Here is a 23,546-nt window from a genome sequence, read left to right as displayed (position 1 = left end):
AGGGTATCATTATTGATGGTAGTATCTTTACATGTGCCTTTGTTACGTACATTATGTATAAAAAGTATACCCTTAAAAAATAAAAATATGCCATGCAGGAAAAAAATATGATTTGTTCTGCAAATAAAATACCTTGAAATAAGATGGTCGTGATAATAGATTGGTTTCGAAATAAGGCTTAAAATCCTTATCAAAGTGGCTTATTTTTAATATTTTAGGGTACATATCTTCAGGAGGTATCCTTTATTCAACACATATTTTCAAAATGGAATTCTGCATTATTTTTTCATCATCTCTTATAACCATAATTCTGATAGCAGTTTGTTTTTTATTCATTAGTGATTTGCATTTTGAAAAATGTTGTATTATTATAAGAAAATTGCATGGTATGAAGTTTGTGTGATGCATACCATTGTAGAGTTGTGTTATCTGTATTTAAAATTGCATGTCACTTGGGAATGCTACTGACAATGAGGCATGTTAATCTTTCTTTTTCTACAGCATAATTTGTATATAATTTTGCTAAAATTGGAACATACATTTACTTCTATAATTTAATTTTGTCTGCAAGTATGAGCAAATACTTGTCTGGTTTTTTTATGGAGTTATTGTAAATATCACTTCAATTTTTTCCCCCATGTTTATGATCACTGTAATAAACTTAATGTGAATTATCCTGATTTTTCACAGATATTTTTCAAACTTTGCAGCATGGAGAGCCACAGTATGTTGTTTACACTTTGCCTTGTACAACAAGATTTCTCACATAAAACTTATATATATATTTTCAGGCTGAAGATCTTCACAAAGAGCTGTCTTTATCCAGGAAAAAGTTGGAATACAGATTCCGAGCCTTCACTGGTGACCTTTCGACAGGTTACACTGCCAAGCGTCACACAGCTGTCCCTCAGCTACCTCACCAATGAGGTGGTAGGCTTCTGATAGTGTTGATGGGTAATGAAATCCATGATTATCATTGGTACACAACCATTGAACTTAGATACCAATCTGTTATTTCTAAACCAGGATTAGAAGCAGACTGATTCGAGATGAGTGATGAAGCATTCCTGTTAGAATTTGTGTTGTACCATTCTGTACTGTTAACCAGCTTTCTTAAAAGAAGTGAAAAAATGGCTTCAGAGTTTTTTACTTTGGCAATTTCTGTGTTATATGTATTCTGACTTGTTCATCTGTACTGTATAGACAGTAGTTTTGTTGCCATTGAAATACTTGGTATGTTTGTTCTGTTATATTATGGAATTAATATAATTTATCAAATAAAAAACAGATTTTAATGTTTGCTGTCTTTTGTAAATCTACTAGATGCCTGCTGTGATGTTTGGAAATTAATGTTTTAATAGATATGCTGGATATTTGCAGGAGTCTTTCAAATTGTTACATAGAGATAAATCATATTCTTTGTATCGGTTGAAATAATTCAGTCCTGCGAGAGAGACCCCTGACATAGGATCAAATGTATTGTTAATCTTGAACACCAAATTATCAGTGTTATAGACTCGTTATTGGCCAAAAACTTAAATTTTTAATCATTATTGTTGATGATTTTACATATTTAATATATTTTTAATTTCCTGGACTTTTAGATGTTGTGATAAATGTATGGATCAATATGTCAACAAAACTGAAGGAATTCTACTTAATTCTTTAGACATGGTAATTGTATGACATTCATTTAATTCATTTTACACTGTTTCAATGATTGGAAGTTATGTTTGATGTTAATAGAGGAACTTGAGGTGAAATGTAAATGATGTTTCTTGCCATCGTTATTGAGATCAGATGACCAAATCTTTACCATGTGTATATTAGTACAGTAGTACCAGGCCTAGGTATTAGTGACTTTTTTTTTCAGAATGTGTCAGTTTTTATTAAGAAATTATCACTGCCAATTACAGAGTTAATTATATTATTCACCAAATGCTTTAGCTGTAAAACAATCACTGGAGGATTCCACCATATTGTAGAACAATTTACCTATAGAATATATTTTGTACTTTTCATGTAAAATCACAAATACAACACCTACCATTATTTCCATTAATAAATGTTTGATATCTTAAACACTAATTAAGTGTTCCTGATATTACTTGTTTGACATGTTATCTATCAATTTTGCAGCTGATTTCTGAGCCTATTATATAAGTAAACATGCAGGTATATCATTTTTTTTCTGCTCTAAATGAGAATACATTCCATGTAATTAATTCAATAATTATATTGCAAGACAATTAAAAGCTTGATCAAAGATTTAGCATGTCATGTTCCTCCAAATCAAGAAGTTTGGAAACAAGTCACAATATATCAGCTACATGTCAATTTTTAATTACCAAAATTCTTAAAATGTTTCTTGTTACACTTTGTATCTATTGCCAAGAAATAACCATTAGGACAAGTTATATATACGCTCTGTGTGTAATTACAATAATACATGTGTGTTTTTTCTCTGTACCTAGTATGTTAACATAAATCAACTCATTTGAAAATGTATGAGAATTGATGAAAGTATTTATTTTGAGAAAGTGAAGAAGTGTGAATGTTTTAAACAATAAACTCTGTATCTTATTCTTAGAGTTAGAAAGCTTGAATTACTGTGTGGAGATAAAAATCTTCATTATTTCACAATAAATATCTGGTCCATTTCTGAAAGTCTTGTCAGAAATATCTGTATTTTAGTCACATCAATGTGATATCGATTAGACCTAATAACCATACTGGTGAAGAAAATTATCATTTTTCTGTTGTGTAGAGGATTTCAGTTGTTTTGTAAATTAGTTTCAGACTATCAACTATGATTCTTTGTGACATGTATTTTATTGTTTTTGATATGGATCGCTTGGTCATAAACTACAAATGTAATGGCATTGCTAGCAAAAGTTTACACTGGCTGTAATTCTTAATACATTCATTTGCTTGGTTTCATGAAGACAGGAAAGGCTAACAAAGGTAACTACAGCCTGTAGGTAGTGTATTATTAGGGCGACATTTGAAGATACAGTAGTTATAATGAATTGTGTTGATTTTACGAGGATCACTATAAAACCTATGTGACCTTTACAAAGAACAATTACAGTGAAATAAAATAGTTGCTACAAAGCAATTTTGTGATTTGTAATTATATTTTACTTAGCTCATCTGCCTGAGGGTAGAGAGATTTAAACTCTTGTTTTCCAAGTTCACAGGGGTCAAACATGTTCTCTGAATGACCATAGAGTTCATTGCTCATGCTGCTCAGATAAATTAGGACTATCTGATTACATAGCCAAGCTCTTCTTCATATTAAGCTGTTTGCATATATCTCGCATCAAAACCACCAGCAACAGGTAGAGCTTTCCACCAAGCTATATGATGAGTATGATTTTTCAATTTCTCTGTTCTGGAATTACCATTTCTAGAAGGTAAATTCTGCTTCCTCATTCCACATTTGAGCTGATATTCAAGAACATGTTCTTAACATAATTTGTGTGAGAGTTAATGACAGCTTACAGATAAACTTACAGGTGTAGGTTGATGAAAACTTTATAAAAGTTTTAACACCAATAAATTCCAACTACTTGGTGTTGTGACACTAAATCATGGATAGTCAAAATCCTTTGGACTATTTAATGGCTATGATGGGTAGTATTTTATCAAAGTTACAAAAGGAACGTTGAAACCCAACATTATGATTCGGTGGTACCATTTATAAGAAATATGCATGTTTCTTGAAACAAACAAAGTCTCCAGCCAAGTTATTTCTCTCCTTCGCTTTGTTAAGTTTCATTAAATTGACCCCAAAATATTCTTATAAAACACTGAACTGTGTGTGACACAATTTATTCATTTGTTTAAAATATTGGTACATAATTTGTTCATCAAAAGTGTTATGAAACATGATAAATATTTGACTAGTTTTATGACATGATAAAAGGTATACAACAGAGGGATCTATTAAGAAGGGAGATAACTCCAATAAAAACAATTGAAAAACAATGTGACTGAAGTATATGCTCTTTTCAACCTGATGAAAGTATCATGCCTCTGGACTCTTTTATCACATAACACTTTAATTAAAGGAGATCTATTATGATCAGGCAGACTTTTTACAAAACAATTCCTCCAAGATAATGCACAACATAAGAGTGCTCTATAGGTAGGCCATGAGAACTGGCTTACCTGTACCGGTGTTAATTGCTATTACATGTAAATGATTTGGACAAATATAAATACAATAACTTGTAAGAGGCTAACTAGCCTACTTCTTACACTCCTGTACCTGTATAAAGGTTAAGTATTATTACATTAAGGTATATTTATGATTATAAAAATTTGCACTGTATATATACAAAGTGTATATATATATTAAATGAAATAATGTCAGCAAGATCTTTCTCAACAATTTATTTCTCAGTCAATGAGTATTAAAATATGGTTCACATTGTATAACACACAATTACAGATTCAAACAAACCTTTCATAAAAAAACTATCAAAATACTACAAACAGATCCAACATAGAAATACATATATGTAAATCAAATAGCAATCAAGTGTATAAAACATTAGTTGTGACAGGTAATTTAAACAATGAAGAAGTTTCCTGCACTGGTTACAGTCAAACACACACATTACTAAATCATGTCCAGTGACAACATGACAAACCAGTGTTTAGTATGATCTCCCCATCAATCAGAGTTTAAAAGCTCTTACCGTACTGTCACTTTGATCTTCGTACAGTTTGCTTACACAGAAAAGTTTCCATATGAAATGTGTTCGGACATGAATCTTTGCTAGAAAAAACACAATGTGAATCTGGAATAGCAATAGTAATAAACAGCTGTAACAAGCATTTTGTAGCTGGTATATGGGGCAGATGTTGGTTAAGTAAGTGACCTTTTGATAATCTTTATTTAAGTAAACCTATCATCTTTCATCTTTCCCAGAAAGTAAGTGGGGTGCACTTTAATGTATGCAATTAAGCTGATTGGCTCTGCTTAATATGTGTATGGCAATATCCCAAAAACCATATACGACTCATCTGTTAATCATAAGCCACTAACTGTGTACAATAACCCACTTACTGTATACAATAACCCAGTAAATGTGTACAATAAGCCACTAACTGTGTACAATAACCCAGTAACTGTGTACAATAACCCAGTGTGTACAATAACCCAGTAACTGTGTACAATAACCCACTAACTGTGTACAATAACCCAGTAAATGTGTACAATAACCCAGTAAATGTGTACAATAAGCCACTAACTGTGTACAATAACCCACTAACTGTGTACAATAACCCAGTAAGTGTGTACAATAACCCTGTAACTGTGTACAATAATTACCCACTAACTGTGTACAATAACCCACTAACTGTGTACAATAACCCAGTAAATGTGTACAATAACCCACTAACTGTGTACAATAACCCAGTAACTGTGTACAATAACCCACTAACTGTGTACAATAACCCAGTAAATGTGTACAATAAGCCACTAACTGTGTACAATAACCCACTGTGTACAATAACCCACTAACTGTGTACAATAACCCAGTAAGTGTGTACAATAACCCTGTAACTGTGTACAATAATTACCCACTAACTGTGTACAATAAATGCACAGTAACCGTGTACAATAACCCAGTAACTATACAATAACCAAGTAACTGTGTACAATAACCCAGTAACTGTACAATAACCCAGTAACTAGGTACGATAACCCAGTGGCTGTGTAAAATAACCAAGTAACTGTATACCATAATTATCCAGTAACTGTGTACGATAATTATCCAGTGACTGTGCACAATAATTACTCAGTAACTGTGTACAATAACCCAGTAACCGTGTACAATAATCATCCAGTAACTGTGTACAATAACCCAGTAACCGTGTACAATAATTATCCAGTAACTGTATACAATAACCCAGTAACTGCACGATAATTATCCAGTAACTGTGTACAATAACCCAGTAACTGTACAATAACCCAGTAACTAGGTACAATAACCCAGTGGCTGTGTACAATAACCCAGTAACTGTGTACAATAACCCAGTAACCGTGTACAATAATCATCCAGTAACTGTGTACAATAACCCAGTAACTGTGTACGATAATTATCTAGTAACTGTGTACGATAATTATCCAGTAGCTGTGACCAATAACCCAGTAACTGTGTACAATAATCATCCAGTAACTGTGTACAATAACCCAGTAACTGTGTACAATAATCATTCAGTAACTGTATACAATAACCCAGTAACTGTGTACAATAATTCCTTAGTAATTGTGTACAATAATTACTCAGTAACTGTGTACAATAACCCAGTAACTGTGTACAATAATCATCCAGTAACTGTGTACAATAACCCAGTAACTGTGTACAATAATCATCCAGTAACTGTGTACAATAACCCAGTAACTGTGTACAATAATCATCCAGTAACTGTATACAATAACCCAGTTACTGTGTACAATAACCCAGTAATTGTGTACAATAATTACTCAGTAACTGTGTACAATAACCCAGTAACTGTGTACAATAATTATCCAGTAACTGTACAATAATTATCCAGTAACTGTACAATAACTCAGTAACTGTGTACAATAATTATCCAGTAACTGTACTGTAACTATCTGAGATTTTTTCCATACCTGATCTCTGGCATCATGAGATTCAAGATATGTTTTCCACAAACATTTTTATTCAGAATGTTAAGCACCACCATGGCAAAACTAAGAAGTCAGAAGATGCTTATCGTTACAAAATATAGAATTACTGAAGCATGAAACAAAATAAGCTTCAACTTTCAATTATCAATCTTAAACACTAAACGTAAAACATTCAATCATAATGACACATTTTTTCATGGCTATAGAGAATGCATAAAGTGTCTCCAATATTTCTACAAGTGGTGATTCATATGGAAGTTTCAGTCAATATTACAGACTCATCACATGCAGACTTGCACTTTGGCATTTGGCAAAACCAGAAATCCAAATGATTCAGCAGGCCAGGGAACTGGGGCACGGACAATGGAAGGTATCATCAGATCAGGCAAAGAGTCTCCATCCATACGCAATAACTTTCCATTCAGATAAACATCTCTGAAAGAAACATTCCCTTTGTCATTAGCTTAAAGTTTAAACCTTGAAAACTAGCCAGGTGAATGCACAGATGTATCTTGGTTGAGAAAGCTCAAAGGATTTTTTTCTCTTGTCTTACATAATGAAATATTTTGATCCATACATATTTGATCTGGTTCTACTTTTGAATTGTTTTTACTTGACTTGTCCATGCACAGGTAAATGTACTTTTACTATCATCATTATCTGAATAGCAATGCTGACACTAGTTGCTTCTTTGAGTTATCCTTACAGGAGAGATAAATGAACTGGAAGCACATGTAGTGCTTGATGGCCCATTCGAATTGAAAGTTGAGAAAACCTTTTAAAGAGGAAGAGACAGTCTTATACTACAGACTTTAAAACTAGTGTTGTAATCTATGAGGAAGAACATGGCAACAGGGAGGCAGGACACCATTTTGAAGTTGATAAAAAGTCTGTTAGACAATTGCACCAAAACTAACTATACGTGAATTTATTCTTACATATCTTACATTTGAAAAGACTTTGTGTAGCCTGCAGTTTTAATGGTTTTTGGAAAACAATTTGTCAGATACGCAGCTTCATCAGATAGCCTGATGAGAACATTTTTTAATGTTTAATGTAAGGGTAATACACAAGAACTTAATGTTGGTACGACAATGCACAACATTTATTTTCAATCTAATGAAATCCTATAAGACTTATTTGCTAATATGACATATCTAAACAGTCAACACTATGTGCAGACATACTTACTGAGATTGTAGATCCCCATTGGAGTGAAGATGAAAAAAATAAAGGTCCTCATTCTCAAAGAGATTGGACGTGACATTTACTGTTGTTGTCCAAAGATTTAACACATAAACAGTAATACTTCCAGCGGGAAATTTGTCTCTGAAAGAAAGGAAATCAACAAACAATAAACTATAATAAAATACTATGATTCAAGTAATCAAAACTAAAGACAAAAAAATAAATACCCGGTATTCAAAATGGCTAAACAGTGATACATATTTTATGAGTGTTCATGACGGAATAGCTGCTCTACTGCTGTCAAATATTTTGCATGAATATGATATTCATCTTAATCACTTGAGACCAAAGCTAATGTTTTTAGCTTCAAGTCAAGTCTGTGTTTTGATACTTTCCATTTAAAGCAGAGATACCTAGGATTGTCAACTAGGGGTTGACTAATACTACTCCCCCTTCACACTCCTTGTTTGCTGTTAGTTACCCCTATATGGAGTATGAGTTGGACAAACTACTGAAAATAAGAGAACAATACCCTGGCACATAGTAAACAAATAAATTTCAACAACATCTTATTTTGATGCTTTTTGCATTGAAAACATTGCACTAAAATATGATTTTGCTAATTGATGCTTCAGTGTAATATTTACATGTGTGTAGTAATTTGATTGTGCTACATTTGGTATGTTTACAGTAACTCTGGTAAAATGGACCAATGAACTTGAGGTAGGATTTTTTATATTCTCTATTGTAAATTTGAATACAAAATAGCTACCCCTTCTGTGTTGACTGGCCATTTCAGAACTGTAACACACATGTGACCTTTAAACCAAGAAGCTTTGGAGATATTTACAGAGTTCCTTTTATTGCAGCAATGCCTATAATTCCCTAATGTATATTAATTGACATACTATTAACAGATAATTAGCTATTTCAGAACTGTAATGCATCTGTGACCTTTGAACAGTGACCCTATGATCTTGGCAGCTTCAAACAATGTAGCTTGCATCAATACTTTTAATTTTCTAATGATAGTTATATCTTGTAAGGGAAACATGTTAATGAAAATTAAGATAAAAGATGTGGTTAAAGATTATCAAATTTTTGATTAACAGTTATGAAGTTAAATTATATCAATTTAATGTGATAATCACAGCAAATTTACTTCAAGACTAATCAGAATGTACATACATATCAAATATCAACAACTATTGATACCAGTATACATACGTGGAACAGTGAGCATAGGCCCGCAGGTGTCCAGTCTTATCAGAACTCTCTGTAAGCAACACTTTGGACCCCACAAGCTTCTTGTAGAGGACTGATAACCAGTAGTCCTGAAATAAAGAGATGAACATTCATTTAATTGTATACAAAACAAGCCTATCTTTCTCATCGTAAAAGAAAAAACATCAATCATTCTGATCTAACGAGATCCAAAATTACCACGAGAAGCAGCAGTACATAAAGATCTCTTAATCACATAACTGTTGTGTCATGTCATACGGCCATGCTAACACTATCTTATGACATGTGTAATAAAACTGTTGTGACATCATAAATAATTCATAACTTGATGATGTCACATGATTGTCTCGATAGTGAAAAACATACTGTCTGCATCAATATCAGTCAGTCCAATGGGGAAATTCACATGAAAATTTTTGCATATTTTTCAGAAATATTAGTTACAAGATAATTAGAATCTTCCATTCATACCGATGTATTATGAAATTTATTAAACAGATTAAATAAATTGATAAGTAACTCGCCTCGTGATACATCAAATATTATCATACTTCTTTAACAAACTCATTGGGTAAGATCCTCCATCACGTATTAGTTAAAAGCACAGGATGAAAAGAAATATAGTCAGTTCATATGCACAACAGCTATCAATAACAAAATCTGTTTCATAAATTGGAATATTCTACATAGCCAAGTCTGTTACAGAAAATGAGAAAACTTATTAGCTTGCAATGGTGTTTGTATTACCTCAGGTCAATCAATGAGGTGAAACTATACCACACTAATCATATAGCTACACATTGCCTTAGAATTAGGGAGTGGAGTTACTACAGGACAATAACACAGCTTCTGTTGGAAGTTATATAATTGAACAGCAATAGATATGTCTATTAAGGATGAAGTTAAGGGCTTACTGAAGACTGAAGAATGGCAGAGTGTCTTCGTGCTACTTTATCCATATGTTTAGACATCACCATATACTGCCAATTTCTTAATAATCTTTTTCTTTACATTGGCAAGAATATAATGCAACATATATGCGCTTATATTTCACTTTTAAATCGTGGCATTTTCTATAAGAAATGCCTGAACATATATGTACAACAAGAATGTTAAAGTGACACAAATTTAACATGCTACATGTACTTTGTTCCACAACACCACACACCTTGGATCTTTGCCCAAAGATGTGAAGTCCAACATTCTACCCACTAAAAAGTTACAGAAGCTTCCATTATTAATCATTATACCTTAGTGTAAAACTGGTAAGTTCTTCAACTATGAATCCATATTAGAAATGAGCACTGAAATTGTCACTTACAGGATTTGGCTCCAAGCTATGCCAGTCGATCAATCCATATTTAGCACCATAGAATGCCTGTCGTATAACCACATCAATTCCCTGACTGGCAGCCACACCCAGCTTATCTAACCACCTATAAACAATGTAACTTACTATCAAATCCACCAATATCTTTACACATTTGACAAAACAACTATGATTTATCATAGTTTTGGGTTTGTGTCATTAAGAGCACATCAATATCATGATATTGTTGGCTAGTTTTCTATTTTTACAATATCTACAATTACTCACTTTGAAGTGATTAAGTGTTGACAATATTATACCATATTGCTGGTAATTTTCACGGGTCATAATCTTCACAATTATTTTTATAAAACAGCCAAATTATATTGTAATGAATGAAAATTTTGGGATTTGGATATGAAAGAACATTTAATGCATCTCATTCCTTCATAGATTAAATTTTTGCAGTCATGTTACTGTACTACAAAATAGCAAAAAATATCATCCCCCACGAAAATAACTGTCTATACTAATAATAAAATGTAAGCTTATTCAGCCTGTCTCATACCGCAGGATCTAAATAACCCAATTTTAGTTTTCTCCTTCAATCATTAATTATTACTTACATGAATCCAGCAACATATCTGTCAGAGAGGCCTGTAGCTCCTCCTCCCCATGCTGAGCTTGTTTCTCCCAGCCACACCCTCTTCCCAGGGGCATACTGGGCTGCAATCTTGTTACCAGTGATAATCTCTGGAGCTAAGCCATCAAGAACATATGGACTGAGGAAATCCTTTATAGTGGCTACACGTCCATCAACATAGTAACTGGCATCAAACAAAAAAATAATCTAAAAGCCTTAAATAGAGATTTCACGAAATTATTTATGAATCATGATTGAAATTTGATAAAACTGAAAGATATGTAGTACTGGAACTGATATCAATCACAGGTAATTGGATATTTACAGCAATGCAGTTAATTTCTTGTCTGTTTACTTTTCTTATACAATTTGTGTCCCAAATACTTTGGATATTTTCACTCCGAATATTAATTATCTCAACAGCTATCTGAAATGTCCAGTTGATTTTCAATAATGTTTTTAAAAACATGATGTCTTTTTTTTTGGCTCATTTTTTCATCTCAAATGACGACAACTTTTCTTTGCTTACCACCTAACTGACATCAATTATCATGTTTATTTCAATTTATATGTAATTCGTCAGGTACCTTTTTTTGAATTCCCATTTATTGATATAGATATTGACTTATATACGAAATGTACTTATTTCAATATTGATCAGAAATTAAACAGAATTAGGGTATTTAAGAGTACAATAAAGGCCGTCTGGGCCTTTGTCCCTCACCATGATGTTAAAGTGCTAATGGCAAAATATTCTTTACAAAATCATAATATCACAATATAATAATGTCTTCAGTAGTCTATGTCTAAATTTCAAATGTACATTGAAACTTTAGAAATGTTAACACTACAACTGTATATACAATCAAATAATCAGGCATTGATCTTGATACTCTGATTTTCTAGAAAATGTTTCTTGAACTTTTACATCCTTTAAGCCTATAACCTTGAGATTTGGTCGAGGTCACTGATACCAATTTAAATTAAAATCTTTCTTCTGGGCATTAAAGGCTTTCAATATAATAGACCCCTGTGACCTTGTCATAAGGTCAAGATCATTTACATGAGGAAAGTTAAAAGTGTATTTCATATCAAGTACATACTGAGAAAATATCAGGAAAAAGTGTCTTCTGTAACTTGAAAAGAAGTTTCTTAACATGTTTTTCACATAACTGACCCCTAAACCTTGCAATATGTCAAGCTCATTTACATACTAGTATTGATAAAAAAATAATTGCAGTCCATTCTAGTTATCTACCAGCAAAAAATGAGGAACCTTATATCACTTCATCCCAGATAATGTATCTCATTTTTCTAGTAACATATTGGGAGCCTGGGTCTACTAGAACTTAGAGAAAGAAAAATATTCTTAATTCTATACACATATTTGACCCCTGTGAACTAGAAAGCAGTCAAGGTCATTTACATGTGGATTTTTTTTATAGCACATCATTCCAGGCATTTTAAAGCTAAATGTCAGTGCTTAGCTGCTTAAATTTTTCTAAAAAAGATTGTTTGAATTATAAAGCTGATGGATGGATGATTGAACCATACCATAATCTCTGTGAGGAGAAAATGATAATTTCAAAAGAAAACATGAAGGCTCACACTCATTTTTAAAAAGTGATAATTTTTGTGTCATGTTTTCATATATTTAATGTCATATACAAAATGTACATAATTATATCATGCTTAAAGATATACAAGTGGTTTGTCATTAAATCAAATGTGATTTACTCACTGATGGAATGTTGGAGCTGTTACAATTTCACCTGCACCATTCTGAAGAAAGCTAAAACAAATATGAAAAGATGATGTAATTTCTGACTGTTAGAGCTGATACCAGTAACATAAACATGTAAGACATCAGTTCTGTAATATTGTTCTAAAATAAACCCTCCAGGACCAATACGCAAATTCTGACTAAAATAGGGAGGCTTATTACATGACAATGAACAGCTTTTATGGAGTTTTCTACTAAAACTGTAACAGCTGTGGATTGTCTTACTGCCAAGTATGGACACAATGCCAGATAATCACATTACGTGTATCGTCTTTGAAATGCTGACTTTAGCCACCTGCTATTGCACATCTATGGTTTAATTAACAAGTCTTCAAACATGCTTTTTGTAAATCAAAAACTTTTTCCTATGCGGTTGTAAAGGATAGGGATATCACACTGTAGGGGTCACAAAATGGGGTAAAACCTGAGGCTTTTTAAAGGTTTTTACTAAACTTTGGGACCCTCAAAAAGGCTTGAGCCAGAAGGTTTTATGATATATTCTATGTGAATTCATCTATGGATTATTCCAATTTTCTTCATGAACAGGCCATGTATGAAAAAGTATTTTTCTGGCACATTATATTTAATCATAAGATTTTCATCTTGCAGTCATCTTTTATTTTCCAACCAGCTTTGACAATGGGTCAAGTTGTTCCATTTTTGTGTCACAGATATCAATATTTTCTACTGTAGTAAACTTGTGAGCCAATATTACACCAATGGGGAAAACATGTATAACACGATATAGAAATGGATGATACACACACAACAGGTGTGAGAGAATATACCCCCAGCATATGTGTATATAATATTTCTTTTGTATATATGTATAAATTATGTATAAAATTATAGGTATTCAATAATATGTTACAGATGTATATCACAAATATTGTAAATTCCTTTAAACCTTTTTTCTTGTATGCACCAATCTGATACTCAGTATTCAAAAGAATCATGAAAAAAATTGCCATGAAAAGCATAAATATCATTATGGCCATGTTCAACAAGTCATCGGTAAAATCTTTGTTACTTACTCTGAGAAATATATCTGTGATCGTACATGTAGCAGCTGAGTTACACTTGGTCCCATGATCTGAAATTGCTCATAATCAGGCAGCAACTTCAGTAAATTTTTCATTGTGGAATAATCCTTGGCAAGTTGGGCGGCTGAAATGTCGAATCCATACCCATGAAAATCATCTGGTTCTGAAACAAAGAAATCTTTTATTGATATCATGCAGTACTTTTTTAATCAATTTAAAGTAATCATCCTAACACATTTTATTGAATTAACTACAATATGTTCTTAAAAGCACTAACTCTACCACCATCACTAGACACAAGCATTCAATTTATCACGTTATCCAGATGATGCTTTGTGTCTTTTTGAAATTTACATAATGATGACAATCCGTACCATATCTGAATAAGTGTGTGAACTTGGGAAAGAAGATGCTAGAGCGCTGACAAATTGGGGTCTTATGAAGGGCACCATTCTATTTATCATCCACTCGAATCGGCTTCATCAGGTAAAAGTTTATTATTCAAACTTGCTGTTAAATTTCCAGATTAACCAAATACTGATGTTGGCAAGTCCAAATCCATGAACAGTAATAATATTATAGTTCCTTGTGTCATTGTAAATAACAACAGTACGAAATAGTAGTCACAAATTTAACTTGATTATTGATATAAAAGTGTAAACAATCACAATTTTTTTAATATCTACTTTGTTTTACAATATATTTTTTCCATTCATTTGAAATAAAATTGTACATTAAATTTTATCAAAAAGTGATGCAGACCTCATGAGATTTCACACAATTATGTGTCTAGTGTTTCTTTGGGAATTATTTACATTTTCATGTCATGGAGTGGATGGACACAACTTTTCAGAAAAGAAATAACCAATAATAATTATGAATAGAAGTATAACCAGTCAGTAAGTGACAACATTTTGTTTATAACAGATTCTGGCAATTAGTAATAAAAACTTTCAAACCAGATCATTGCCAGATCAACAAGGACCCTTCTGTGCATTTGGCCATACTTTGAATTACCTCTCATTTTATGCTTGATCATGTTAAATTTACCTATCACAATGTCAGAGAGAATATTCTCATATTCTACCATTGGTAACACCAACATTTAATGACCACAGGTCTTTCTGAGATACAGCACTAACAAACCAGAGATCAAGAAGTTTAAGATGGCTATCTGTTCAGCAATACATTTTTTTTTAGTAAAATCGAGTAAAATTTGAGATATCCAGTGGTGTAGTGGTTAGTGCTAACCTTTTACTTTGGCATCTGGGGTTCAATTCCCAACACAAATGTGAAAAGGTATGGAGTCACCTGCCCAACCATGTGGGTTTTCCCCGAGGTACCCCGGTCTACTCCCATCATTAAAACCACCCACTCTTCAATGGGGCCAAGAACAATGATGTAAGTTGAAATATTCAATAACTAGTTTCACAATTGTTGTAAAATAAATAAAGTTGAATTTAGTGAAGAAAAATTTGAAAAAGATTCAAACTATACAAAAAGTGCAAAGAATGATTCAGCTTACCATTACCAAGCTCCCATCCTGCAAGACGATATCCCTTTGATGCAGTGTATTTCAGGAGTAACTTAGCATTATCTGAATCCCATTTGCCATCGCTACGAAGGAAAACATTGAGATCAAACAAGAAGTCCCATCCCACCTTTGTCATAAAATGGTTGATATCATCCCACATACTAGCTGCAAAAAACAATATTGCATATTTAAAACACAGTAAACAAAATAACAATAAATACACTTCCACTCCTTATCAATGACCAAACTTTACTAAAATGAATTTCCATGTATGTATGTGTATCACTTCCTTGATAATTCTAAAACCCCCTTTAATTATTGCTAAATTTAGTATACCATGTATATATAATTTACATGTAACTTGCAGTAGATATATTTGAGAATATCATGTAAATAATTTTTTGTGTATCTGGGTTTATGTATATTGTATATATCATGTTAATACATTTTGGTGTAGCTGGGGATAGGTATATAGAATATATCACCATGTATACAATGTAGGGTACCTGGAGTAATTAAAATTAGTACCTAGTATATCACATATAAAATGTAGGGTATCTCGAGTAGGTAAAATGAGTACCTAGTATATCACATATAAAATGTAGGGTATCTCGAGTAGGTAAGTGAGTACCTAGTATTTCACATGTAAAATGTAGCGTACCTGGAGTAAGTTGAAGGAGTACCTAGTATATCACATGTAAAATGTAGGGTACCTGGAGTAAGTTAAATGAGTACCTAGTATATCACATGTAAAATGTAGGGTACCTGGAGTAAGTTAAATGAGTACCTAGTATATCACATGTAAAATGTAGGGTACCTGGAGTAAGTTAAATGAGTACCTAGTATATCACATGTAAAATGTAGGGTACCTTGGTGTATGTATAGTGAGTATGTATCATCTAAGTGATTGTATTATTTTACATCAAATTGTGGTTTCTATATCTTATTTTAATTATATCAATATGTGGATCATACATTTTGAGGAAAATAAATAATGTGTATTACAGACATATAAGATATTAATTTCTGAATTTACAAAATGAAACAAAAGTTTAATTAAATCCAGTAAGACATGTCATAAAATCTATATAGTGCTAAATTATAACTAAAGTGAATGATTAAATCAAAAGACAATAAACCTATCTACATACAGATCATATGTATGTATATATGAATATATATTCAAGGTGTCATCAATATGTATAGCAATACATACAGCAGTCTCAATGTGCACATTACTCAGTACAACCTTAAATAGATGTTATACACAAAACAAAACTATAAAACCCAAGGCCTTAATTAATAAAACAATTAATAAATATGTTTAAACTACATACATAACAAAATAACATTACAGTACAACACATCACCTTATGATATAAAATAATACTCCAGTATCATTGAACAAACCTGTCATTGTAAAATTTGTAAAATTCCTTTTTTTCCCAAATTCAAAATTGTTCCATAACGGCACAGATTGGAGAGATCCATCTTGATGTGGAAGATCTTGGTCGTTAAAGTGCTTGGCTTTATAAGAAGTTGCTTCTGGACTAAAGGACTCTGTTTTGTTTATAGAAAATATCAAGAAATCTGCCTTATTTCCACCCATCCTCAAGTAGCAAGGTGACAGTGCTCTAGCCATGTTTTGTAGTTTTTTGGATCTGAAATATGAAAACACACAAATGGCATATTAATGATCAGCCTGCATCAAACATTGGCACACACATATTTCACTAAAATTTGTATGAGTTACTTTTCGACAAGGAATAGACTAGCTTCTTCACTGTGTATAACTGACGTGTATTTTTCCTACTTCTTCATGTTGAGTTACCAAAAAAAACTTCAAAGCATTGGCAGTTTGGAAGGCAGAGACCCAGAAGACCTACAGTGGCCTTTAGAGTAATCTGTATCAAACAAATATCTGTCTATAATGGACATTAATGGTCACTAGCTTGGGGGTCACAATATAATAAAATTCACAATATTTGAACCAAACAGCCTACTAAAATTTCTGCTCTCTTGGGTGATGTTTATAGATAGGCTTGACTGTATATGTATACAAATGAAGCAATTTCCTAGGCATATATCTCAACCATCAACCAAAATTGTGACAACAGCTAAGCATCAACAGAATCGAGCTTTAGACAAATAGCATGTTACTTTGTATTCTATCAATTTTTTTCAATCTTTTGTTGAAAACTATTATAAAGAAAACTCAAGAAAATTTCTTTTGAAAATAGAGACCACCTCAGACTTGTTTTGTATCATTTCATGAATATCAAAAAAGAAAAGGTAGGTGAGGAAGGGATTATAATAGTAAGCAAGATTGCAAATTAGAAATTCATCTTCACATGATGCTGGAACACAACGAAGTTAAGATAATTGGTTACAGATGTGACAGGAAAGAGAAAACTATGTAATGTGACCGAATTGTTTTACAAGTTTGGATAAAAACACTGTTTATCATCTAGCTAAATCTCACAAATATTTCAATGTTTCATATAGGATATATTTAGCCTTTTTCTCATAAAATTAGACTAAGATTTCCAAAGTAATACTAAAGCTAACTAATATATCGATCTATACATTACCATTGCGAGTCCTGTACTTACAGAATATTGATGGGATTCATAGAAAAGGAAAAAACTACTTATATTTTACTTTGTGGGACCCATAGTTTGTAACAATGAAGTTGAAAAGGATTCATGAAAATGAATTATAGATTAATCACTGATTTTAGAATGTATATTCATGACTTTTCCCTTGTTACCTATAACAAAAAGGTGTTTTTTCATTAACAAATTTTCAAGTTAAATAAGAGAGTAACTTTCAGGTGCTGCAGGTGTATTAGGAAGAAGTTAATGAAAAAAAGTGACCCTTCAGTCTCTAGTCAAACATTCTACCACTTCGCAGAAGGGAGATTTCCATTCGTCATGGTTAGTTATAAAACCTGCACTTTCAGCTACTACTTTACTCCGTTAATTCCTTCACACATTTTTCACCCTCGATTACACCAACAAACCAGGTTCTTTGGCTCAAAGGGAAGCATCTCTATCTCCTATAACTTTTACCCTTGCAGTTTTTTTTTATAATTTATTTTTGAAAGATTTTTCACATATACATAATAATGCACAAGTACACTAACATTCACTCTCTCACATCATCATCATCAGTGTACATCAATCATCATCATCAGACATCATTAGATCAAACATCATAATCATTTTCATCATCATCTTGAGCACATACAAATATATATATATATCTTCAAACAGTATAGTGCATCCACACATAACCTCACACCCACAGAGAGACAGGGTGAGAGAGAGGGGGAGAGCAAGTGAGGGAAAGAGAGAAAGAAGGAGAAAGAGAGTAAATGGGGCTCTAAGGGTAGACTTTTTTAAGGTGATGAATTTGATATTTTATGTTATGTTGCATAGTTACAAAATGTATTCATTTGATAGAAACATTGTATATGCTCCCCCCTCCCCCCGCTCAGACAAGGACTTTAAAAAAAAGAACTTAAGTAGTAAAAAATAGTACTTTATTGTAGGAAATGAAATTTATCATAAATGACTATAATTTTTGTTTTTTCTTTGTCCTATTTACCATTTACAATATATTTCTGGATTAAATAATTATCTTTGTGTTTATAAGAGCATTTATTTATAGAGAGAGTTGTGAAAGCATCTCATCCTGTAAATAAACTGTTTTATAGTTATGACACTTTTATTTTCAACATGATTACTGGAAAGGAAGTTCTGATATAGAAAGCTTCTACACTTGCAGTGGTCAACGTCACCAATTTTTTAATAAAAGTAGTAATGAATGATACCCTGTTCCAGCTGGGGTTCAAACTAGAGACCATTCAGGCACTAGCAGAACTTCTAAACAGGTGTAGCCATGGTAAATATTAGCCGTTATATTCCGTATAGGTAGAGAGAACTTCACAGGATGTCACTGGTTCAAATCCTAGCCAAAGCATTGAAATAAATAATGACATTGACAGCATATATAGAGACACTGGAATAATACTTTGCATTGTACCACAGATATCGCTGCAACTCCTAGAAATTTGAGGACAAGTTCTTCCCATGCAGGGGAGTATGTAACCGTGGTAAAATGTTGCTGCAATATAACTTGGCTCGAGAGAACTTCTCTTCCAACTCAATCAGTTGAGTGTTAAGACTCATTTGCCAGAGGTACTGGGTTGGAGGTATATATTGAAATACATAATGACCTCTGGCATCCATGCAGAGCTCTCAAATTGCAAGAATTAGTTGCTTAAGAGGAGACAGACATACCTTCCTATCAAAATTAAATGTGAAATATCTGATTTCAAGCCGTACTAAAGACAAAAAGAAATAATGCTAGAATTTACCGAACACAATACTACCAAGGAATTGCACATTCTGCACTTATTAGAGTCTTTTTCAAATTAAGCCTTTTCTCGATATTTTAGTAAATTGCTAATTAAAGTTTCGTTTGCAATGATCAATATGCAACCTGGTGATATTTGATTTGGTTTCAGTTTTTAGCACCTAGTTTAAATTTGCAACCGAGTCTGATTACGTTACATTAAAATACAAAGTATGAGAATCTTACTGAAAATCAAGGTTTCCCCAATTTGCTTGTGAAACATTGGAATCTATTGTCATGCTGACGAAATGTGAATTAGTTGTTTTCAGAACTGTGTCTGTATGAATGCGGATTTCTACATTATCACTACACAACACTGCTTTGCCACAACAAATGACAAAAAGTAGATATGCAGAAATCTGTTGCGGCCGCATCCTGCTCTCCTGTCATGAGACTAGCGGAAGTAAACAATGATCGGTACGTGCGACGATTTACCCAACGCCAACGTAGCTATCCATCACTTCACCCTACGCCACCCACCGCCAGCTGTTAAGCTGGTTATATATTAAAAAAAGGCCGAATAGATGAAATTTGTGACATTTATCGAAATCTTATTTGCCAATAATTAGTATGAGTTACGTGTAAAAAGAGGTGTCACGCAGGCATTGGGTAAATCGTCGCGCCCCGGTACTGTACATGCTTGTAAAATGAAACAAGAATATAACTGATAATAACAGAGCTATCTTTCATTCATACAAATGTGCAATAAAATACATCAAATAGCGAAATGATTATTCGAAATGAAGAATCAGAATTATTCAAGAAAACACTCTCCAACAACAAAACTGAAAGAAACAAAAAAATCCTAACCCCAGCGTATGAAAAATATGTTTTATCGTAATGATATAGATAAAAAAAGGGGGCTTCCGGAAAGCCCCGGGTTCCTTTTAAATATCTTTAATATATTAAATATTTTCCATAGTTATTATTTATTTTATTGCCCTAAGCAGTTAACCCATTTGAATTCATTTTACTTATATATTATGTTAACTTTACATTTCGATAACAAAGATTGAATATAAATTTGTAGTGTATTCCACATTTGCTTTATGCAATTATTTATTTGGTCATTGAATGAAATAATGGATATGTCATTAACTTTTGTCTTATGTTGTATTAAAATCTTTTTAACACATAGCATTGGATAGGCGTGGCATTAGGTAAATCATCGCACCCAACTTACTATGGTTGCTTTTGAGTAAGCGGTTGAAACAATTTGACATGTTTACTATGGGGGAAAACCCAACATTAACAGGCGCAGATCGGAACTGAGGCTTGACTGCAAAATGTTTGACATGTGCAATTTGAGGGGGAAACCGCACCTATTCGGAACTTAGTTTTAAACCATTAATTAAAAAAATCTGCACAAATCAGGGTCAGTGCACTCACATATATCTGAAAGCATTGCTACTAAGTATGAGTAGAATGAATATTATCTTATATAAGTTAATTCTATTATGTTTGAGAGGAAATTATGTGATTTTTACAAGTTCGTTTAGGACAGGTACGACTGAACCTCTCGGTCCCGATCTGCACCTGGCGTTTTCTTCGCAGGCTAACCCGGTCCAATCGTTTCAACTGCCTACGCGAAATCGTCCCAGGTAACAACGCATTTGATTGGCTTAGACGGGGTTAATAAAGTGGCAAATACATATATGGAACAGACGATAAGATATGGAAAACCTTCGTACAGCTCCGTGATACACTAAGATGTTTACCTGAATTTAAAGTGTTCCTTAACATCATGTGTGCTGTTAAGCATACTCTGTGACAGAGCAACGCTCAAAAAATTTGTGTTGACAGCGTAAATAACACTTGAATATATTCGGATATCATATGAAGCTCGAGGATTTCCATTCATATTCGAATTAACATTACTTTTAACTGGAATCAAACATCCACAAATCACGACAACTATCCAACAGCCAAACTCAGATTTCATCTTCCTGTCTCGTCGGTTCAAGAATTCGCAATTTCGAACAACAACAAAAACACAACCGCTTAAGATGATAAAAAAGAATGTATTAAAATAGCTAAAGAAGTTTCTATCAAATCAACATTTAAAAAATGAATGAGATTATTTGCTGGTTAATAATAATTATTAATTGTACATAAAAGGAAATTCGTGGTGTATTTGAACAAATTAGTAATAGTTATTTTTAATGTGGTAAGTGATATGTAATAAAATTGGCAGGATATTTGAAAAATGGATAACTGAAGTGAAACTTTATTTAACTGGCCACTGTGCATGTCACACTGTTGATAAGGTATCTTTGGACAAAATGTGTCATTGCCTTCCTTCTTTGCATGAGAAATACAATTGTGTATCAGCTTATAAACATATATCGAAAATGAGGTATGAAGAAATTTACCTGGGTCGGACGATGAGACCTTGTTCTTTGGAATTATTCATAAAAATATAAGTATGAATACATCACAATTAAATAACCAATGATCACTTGCGATGTATATTACCTGATATCTAATACATTATCATACAAGAAAATTTGTTGAAATGAAATTGATACGTGGATACAGCATCATTCAATAAAGAGTTTGTATGTACTATCTTACAATATATGCCGAAAAAAAAAAAAAAAAAAATGAACACTCGCACACATCATAAAACCTTTTCACCCTCCTGGACATGACACTGATACTATTTTTCATTTTAGCAATATCTTGCAATAGTAGTTAATGTCATTTGAAATTATTTACTGCAAAGTAATGTTAATGTACTACTATATATATCTTAGCCTGTGCAATTATAGAATACATGGTAGACCAAAACCTGCATGTATGTATGTGGATCGATCAGTAAAAATATAAATATTAATAACAGTTTCATATATGTAAATATTGAATTTAAATTGAATGATCGTTTTAGACAGGTTATGATTTTTACAGAAAGTGAGACAAATGATTAACTTTTTGTGTAGATATGCACAGTGTACAATATGGCATTGATCGGGCCACTTCAAAAATATGACATCCTTTTTTGTTGCAAATTTTAAAAGACCTTTGTGTTTCCATTTTAATTGATATTGCATTTGAATAACTTACATTTCACTACTTAAAGAAGAAACTATCTCATAAATGCAGGTCTATAACCCATATGCGAGGAAATTTTCATTCTAACCACAGGGGTACATGTATGATCTATGTAAACTTTAACATCACAGGAATTAATGAAAAAACTATATTATGACATTAATGCACCTGTAAATAAAGTTTTCATAATGGCAGACAAATATTAAAAGATTCAATGAGTCCTGAATAGAATATTTAATGTGCACTAATTAATTCATGATCCTGCCAGAAAAGTTACTAAATCTAGGATTTTTGAAAATTATATTTATGCATATAAATGCCTCTACATTTATGTATATCTATCAACCGTTTCCTGTCCTTTCAAAATCTTGTTTTTTTCCAATGGATGTTTAAAATATCTTTTATAATATAATGTTTTGGACATACTGACATCACAAGTATCCCTACTCACTAGTGCTATTGCCTCTGGAAAAAAAATTATCAAAGTTTTTTCATTGAATGGGTGTATATATATCTGATAAAAGAAGTCAGTCAACTCTAAGACTAAGTTGTTATTTAAAACTTTACTTCAGTTTTTGAAACACTCCTTGTGACTTGTATTTTGATATAAGTCATTCTTATGGGAAGAAGAGGTGACAGATTATTAGCTCCCACTTTAGTTCCA

At 32.5% G+C, this 23,546-nt stretch overlaps 1 protein-coding gene across 2 annotated transcripts; it reads right to left on the bottom strand.

Moving 5' to 3' along the window:
* Positions 1-3,818: 3,818 nt before the first annotated feature.
* LOC132561825 (heparanase-like) lies at positions 3,819-21,726 on the bottom strand. 2 transcript variants are annotated; one of them, XM_060226525.1, is made up of 10 exons: positions 21,550-21,726; positions 16,823-17,073; positions 15,404-15,577; positions 13,870-14,041; positions 12,794-12,844; positions 11,036-11,236; positions 10,422-10,536; positions 9,083-9,189; positions 7,859-7,996; positions 3,819-7,102 (listed from the first exon to the last, which is right to left on the bottom strand). In XM_060226525.1, exons 1-10 carry the CDS (start codon positions 21,690-21,692, stop codon positions 6,949-6,951), a joined length of 1,506 nt encoding a protein of 501 aa, XP_060082508.1. In that variant the 5' UTR covers positions 21,693-21,726; the 3' UTR covers positions 3,819-6,948. The 2 variants fall into 2 exon arrangements, with proteins under 2 accessions (XP_060082508.1, XP_060082509.1); XM_060226526.1 differs by lacking the exon at positions 21,550-21,726 and adding an exon at positions 20,018-20,203.
* Between the last annotated feature and the right edge of the window lie 1,820 nt (positions 21,727-23,546).

The sequence above is a fragment of the Ylistrum balloti genome, unplaced genomic scaffold, assembly GCF_031769215.1.
Source record: "Ylistrum balloti isolate Yb309-2 unplaced genomic scaffold, AGI_CSIRO_Ybal_v1 Utg371288, whole genome shotgun sequence".
In the NCBI taxonomy this organism is placed as follows: domain Eukaryota; kingdom Metazoa; phylum Mollusca; class Bivalvia; order Pectinida; family Pectinidae; genus Ylistrum; species Ylistrum balloti.
Note: the sequence above shows the minus strand (reverse complement) of the source record. Positions and strands in the feature narration are given on the sequence as shown.